At 42.7% G+C, this 6,000-nt stretch overlaps 2 protein-coding genes across 4 annotated transcripts in view; both read right to left on the bottom strand.

The window, feature by feature from the left end:
* Positions 1-2,877, bottom strand: part of ccdc152 (coiled-coil domain containing 152) — a 17,969-nt gene extending 15,092 nt beyond the window's left edge. The window contains exon 1 of one of the 2 annotated variants that reach the window (XM_028602470.1): positions 2,731-2,877. The gene's annotated coding sequence lies outside the window, so the exon portion shown is untranslated. Of the gene's footprint in view, positions 1-148; positions 208-2,730 lie in introns of those variants that run through there. The other variant, XM_028602471.1, reaches the window with a different exon arrangement.
* Positions 2,878-2,978: 101 nt separating this feature from the next.
* ghrb (growth hormone receptor b) overlaps positions 2,979-6,000 on the bottom strand; it is a 28,066-nt gene continuing 25,044 nt past the window's right edge. For both annotated transcript variants that reach the window (XM_028602463.1, XM_028602462.1), the window contains one exon: positions 2,979-5,576. In XM_028602463.1, the coding sequence (XP_028458264.1) occupies positions 4,725-5,576 (852 nt within the window). In that variant the 3' untranslated portion in view covers positions 2,979-4,724. The remainder of the gene's footprint in view (positions 5,577-6,000) is intronic.

Genomic DNA, 6,000 nt, shown 5'->3' with positions numbered 1-6,000 from the left:
ACAAAATGGGTTACATTTCACAGAGCATATATTTGTGTGTGTTTACATTCAGATTTACATGGTATACATCAATATTTGTTTTAAAATAACATTTTACCGTTAATGGATATTAACATTCCAATTTCAATGCAGGACATTTATCTCCTACCTTAGAAATCACAGAATTTGTGCTATCCTGAAAAGATCCTCTGCCTTAGCACAGACAGCCTTTTCATTTAAAAACATTAAACAATGGAATCAACTCCCAGGCAGTCTAAAGTTGTCTGTAGATTTGAAAAATTTCTCTCGAAACTTAAAGAAATACATCCTTGATAACCAGCTGCGAGCATCAGCACACCTAAAAGTTTACAATATTGAGGTAAATGTTTTTGACTAAGTTGTTTATATTTTAGGCTGTGATGGTTTTTTGATTAGTTTTTTTATTTAAACTAATGATTAGTGTAATCTTGCATGCATTTCTTATTACTATTGACAGTTATTTGCAATATGTTTTAATATTGTGTGCACCTGCCCAGGGACTGCAGATGGAAACTAGCATTAGTCAACTCTGGTACAAAACATCTTTTCGTAAGATTAATGTATTGGATAAATAATAATGTACAGGATCAAGCTGTGAGCATAGCTACATAAATTGAGGAGAGAAACCTATGTCAAAACTTCCATAAAAAGTATATCTTAAGACCACTTGTAAATGAAATCACAAGAAAATAATCAACCAAGGCAAATAAACCAAAAGAAACAAAATGGTAAAATAACCGTAGAAAACAGTGACTGGACTGGTCCCCCTTTTGAGAAAACAAACATACATTAGTGGCCAGTCACAAAGTTACAAAGTATCTTTCAAATAATTTATTAACGCATTAATAAAAGTAAAACGTAAGTTTCTCGGCAACGTCATCACTGCTTGCGCACGCAACCGGGGGGCAGAAAGAAGACGTGTTTTGTGCTTTTGTGTGGCTAGGTAGTAGCTATGGGTAGTAGTAGCGGCATAGCGTAAGTCAAAATGCCAAGGAGTTGTTGCGTAGTTAATTGTACAAACCGAGCCAGTGATGGGTGCTTGATGTTTAACATACCTAGGGGGAAGCATGCTTTTGCCAAAAACCGGCGGAGGTTATGGCTTCAAGCCATAAGAGGGGCAGATTGGGGTCATATGCAAGAGTTAGGCTCCCATTGTATCAATCAGAAAAGTTGCAGCTTGTTGTTGTTCAGCTCAGTGATATCTAGCTACCTGTCAGGGCTATGGTACTCGAGTCCGGACCATAGACCGTTAAAGATCCGGACTCAAGACAAGTTTAGACGGCTAGCTAAAGCTACGCAGATGTTTTGCCAATGTTAGCGCAACAGCGTTAGCCTAGCCTACTAGGTACATATTACGACTACCTTCTGAGTTTACTATATCTGCGTCCACGTTGCCAACATAAGACCTGTGGCGTTAGTGCTCCTTTTGTACATAACTTTATTGAATGAAATATTAAGCTTCGCTCCTCTGAGATGGGTGGGTTTTTGTTACGTTACATACAAAGCTAACCGGCTATAGTTAGCCTACATTAGCTAGCGGACATTAGCTAACGTTGCCGAGACAGTGGCAGTAGAGCTTCGGCGAGCTAACCAAGACAGTGTTGTCGCCCTCTCGCCCACAATCAACCTCTGCATATCGTACATTTTCCCAGAAATCATGGCCATTATTTTAAGGCATAAACCAACCATAAGGGTACACTCAGGAATAACCCTGCTGCTAACACAGGCTATTACATTAGCCTAAAATGATAATTATAGCCATATATATATATATATATATATATATATATATATATATATATATATATATATATATATATATATATATATATATATATATATATATCACAGTAACACTGCAAAATTAAAGACCGACAAACAGATGCTACTAAAATCATGTTTTATTTGAGTCATCAGTTATATACAAACAAAAGGAATACGCCACCGGAATGCATGTCGACATTCTAGCAGCGATGTTTCCCCATTGGATGAATGGCAAACAGAGCTATAGCTAGCTTCCTCGTAACGAGACCTCTCCAGCTCACAAAAATTGATTAAAAATTGTAATCGGTCAAAAACGTTAGCTTTGTAAGACCATAAAGTATGTGTTATATAAATGCCATGACGAAATTCAAAGTGTAAATATATGCAATGTATGTCGAAAGTCTAGCCACGATGTTTCCCCATTGGAATGAATGGCAAACGGAGCTATTAGTTAGCTTCTCATAAGAGAGCTCTCCAGCTCACAAACATTGATTAATTGTAATCGGTCAAAAACCTTAGACGTTGTAAGAGCATAGAGTATGTGTTATATAAATGCCATGTCGAAATGAAGTGATTAAGACAATGTGCACGGAGACAAAAATGCGTTTGCATTATCGGACCAGCTCACCAATCTGGCTTTCTGCCCCTGGTATGCGCACGCACCCTGTAATGGTTGTAAACAGGAAACCCGTCTATTTTGCACTTCTATACTGTCTATGATTTTGCAAGGACACAAACTCCTATAGCACAGTTAATGCGGGAGGTGGATTTTCCGGAGCTCTACAGCCACAGCAGCTCATTTGTCAGTAGTAAACGTCAGTCTGCCCCAGTTCACTCTGTGAAGGACGGGAACTTGTGCCTGGCTATCAACCTAGTGGGACCAAAAATCAGAAATCAACCTTAAGCTGTACTTGCGCCCCAAATTACCGCAGCCAAACATTTTCATACCTGGAGAATCAGGAGAATCCACACAAACGCAGTGCGCTCAGTGAGAGGTAAGGGACTAATAGTAAAGGACTGCACCTGGTGAGCTTTTTATCACTTCCTGATTGGCAACCATCACATGACCACATGCCCAAATCAGCAGGTTTCCCACGGGTATTTTCCCAATGCATTGCTGCTACTTTGATATAACAACAACAACAACTCTAATTGAAATGTCGTACAAGCTGATATTAATAACAAGACAAATGGCAAAAAGTATGAAAGTTGTTTATTTGTTACACTTATAACGCAGTAACTTTACAAATTCAACCACGTTTTCCCAAAATTTGCATGAAATGTATGCCGACCAATAAGCAACTGAAAAATACAAACTGGTGCACTCAAAAAGAAAGAACAATGACTGCGCATAAGACTGACAATTCAAATTATTTCGGCTGTTGGCTCTGAAAACATTTCAGTTTAGAAAATACATTTTAAAAAATGGCATCAAAAGAATAAGCATCCAATATTTTCAGGTGATCATTTTACATGCGTACATGCCATGCTGTATTTTACTTTTCCGGGAGTTCATGTGTTGGCACAAACATGATATATGAACCCCAATAATGCTGAGTATAAAAAAAGGCTGAGTTTCTTATTAGTTAAATGACATTTTCATTGTGGCAATACTGACCGTAAAGCCTGAAAAAGGAATGAAAACATTATGAAAAGCATACAAAAATGTTGGATTCATAAAAAGGAACTTTCACAGAGTAGATATGACCTGATTTTTATCAAAATGAAAGCTTTTGATATGTACAAGATGATAAGAAGGAACCGTGTGACGGTACAATTAAATGTACTCTTATTTAAAGCTTATTTCAATATTTTCTATGTCAACACTGAACTAAATAACTACCTATAATGTCAAAGACGGGACTCCTAGTGACAAAACCACAGAAAATTGCCACCAACTCTGCAACTCTTGGCTTATAGCACCAAACTGCAGACACACAAAATGAGCGACTAGCTGGTGAAGACTGTAGAGCATTTAGCTGCTAGAAGAGACAAATATTTTTCAGAAACCAAACCAGAAGAGTTAAAGGAGAGTAAATATTGGACATTAGAAAGAAATTTGACTCCAAATGATAGGGACGGGCATCGAGAACCGGTTACAACTTGGGAGTCATTTCAAACGTTATGTTTCCAATGGAATATTTAGTTTTTTTAATGAAATCGTTTGGAAAATTTGGTTTCGAATCTGATCATCGGATCCAAGTTTAATGCGCAAGTTTGGGTCTCCGCGGCGGCCAACGTACTTCCATGGGCTTGTTGTGTTGCAGTCAGGGCTTTAAATTGGTAACATTTTAAAGTTTCTAGCCAATTTGTCTGGTGATGAATGAAGCGAGGTGTCTGTTTGCATCGGCAGGGTGCAGAAACGATGCGACAAGTCAGTGTTTCCGGATTGATCCGTGGGGCGGTTTTGTGCGTTTTAGCCTTGGAAACGTAATCTTTATCTGACAACACTTGCTTGTGGTGCTAATCCTACATTTCCCATGAACAGTAAGTTGTGATGTGTCAGACAACTGTTAGCCACGTGCCTAGCGATTACGAGCTACGCTGAAAATGAGAAGACGAACGGAACCAAACTAACCACTTGAGCTGAAACTACAGTAAAATTAGTTAGGGGGAAAAAAATTCAACTCCCTCCCTCAGAGAATGGGAATTGATAAGAACCGGAATCCAAAAGAAGAATCAGAATCGGAATTGTTAGAATCCAAACGATGCCAGACCCTATGAATGATAAGATTTTCTCTTTGCCATTTTGCTGAAAAAAACCCACATTTTTACAAACCTCCAACAAACCCTTTACAGCCGTGTTGGGGGGCGGGGCACAGATGTCTTCCAAGTTCTGATATTCAACACTCAACCTTGGGCCCCCTTAATAAAGACGGTCTCTAAGCTTATCCGTGCCTTGGATTGAAAAGTCTTTAACTTTTTGCAAGTTCACCGCTGACCTAGGGCGTGATGCTTCCCATAAGCTCAGGGGTCAGGTAGCCGCCTGGCGTCGGCAAGACTTTTGGGATTACCAGCTGGGGGGCTGGTGTCGAGTTGGGAGTCAGTAAAAGGCTGTTCTGCCTGTCGACACCCTCGACCACGGTGTAGACAGGCGCGGGGGAAAGAGGGGACATGGGGTTGCCATCCGATTCGCGGGATGGTGAATAGCTCAAGTCTCCGTCTGTCTGGCAGGGTTCGCTCGTGTCTCCCATGGACAATCCGGGGCTCATTTTCCCTGCGTCGAGCTCCGAGGCGTAACCGCCGCGATCCGGATTCACCACCAGGAGCCGGAACTGGTTTTTGTCGGTCTCTTTCTGCGCCGCGGCGTCTTTCTCGGCGTCTCGGCCGGTCTGTTCCTCGGGCGACAGCAGCACTTTGCCAGACGGCCTCACCTCGCTCACTTTGGTGTACAGCGCCTCTCGGCCCGGCGCTACAGACCGAGGCTCCCCGGCCGCGGGGCTCTGGGCCGGGGGTCTCGGCTCGCGGGCGGGCGGGCGCGACGGGTCCTCGCCTCGGGTTTGGTTCGGGATCAGACGAACGAACGGCGACGCTTCCGGCTCGCTGGGGAGATCGGGGTCGCAGCAGCTGGCCCGGCCCGAGTCGTCGTCGTCTCTGAAGCCGATGGACGGGGGAGAGTTGCTGGAGGACAGCGAGCACTCCACCAGACGATCCGTGTCCAGGTCCGTCAGTCGCTCGTTCTGCTCCTCCATGTCCAGGTCGATGAATTCCACCCACGGGTCGTTGTAGTACAGCTCCGGCCTCAGATGGGGAGGGCCGCCCAGGATGGATGTCAACTCCCGCAGCTTCCCTTTCTGCGGTAAAGAAAGAGAGTCGATACGATGGCGTTAAGATATACCTCATATGTTGCGAGTGCGATGAAACAAGCTCACGATTAGAGCCGACTAATCCATTAGTCGACCGAGAGAAAAAAAAAAATCATCGGCAGCTATTTTGATAACCGATTTGTCGTAGAAGTAATTTTTTTGGAGGCTTTTTTTCCCGGCTTTAATTTTTGACAAGACAGCTAGGGGGAGAGAGTGGGGGAAGACATGCAGGAAATCGTCACACCTCCGGTTTATCTCTCAGTACATGTGCGCCCGCTCTACCCACTGAGCCAACCCGGCCCGTAATTTTTCACGCAAAAATGGCAGAAAATGCTGTTGTCAACGTCTCCTGCTCTTTTTTCTGTTTTATATCATATTGAACTGATCATTTTCGGGGGGGGTTTTTGGACTG

Source organism: Perca flavescens, chromosome 16, assembly GCF_004354835.1.
Source record: "Perca flavescens isolate YP-PL-M2 chromosome 16, PFLA_1.0, whole genome shotgun sequence".
Classification (NCBI taxonomy): domain Eukaryota; kingdom Metazoa; phylum Chordata; class Actinopteri; order Perciformes; family Percidae; genus Perca; species Perca flavescens.
The sequence above is the reverse complement of the archived record's forward strand: the minus strand, read 5'-3'. Positions and strand labels throughout refer to the sequence as shown.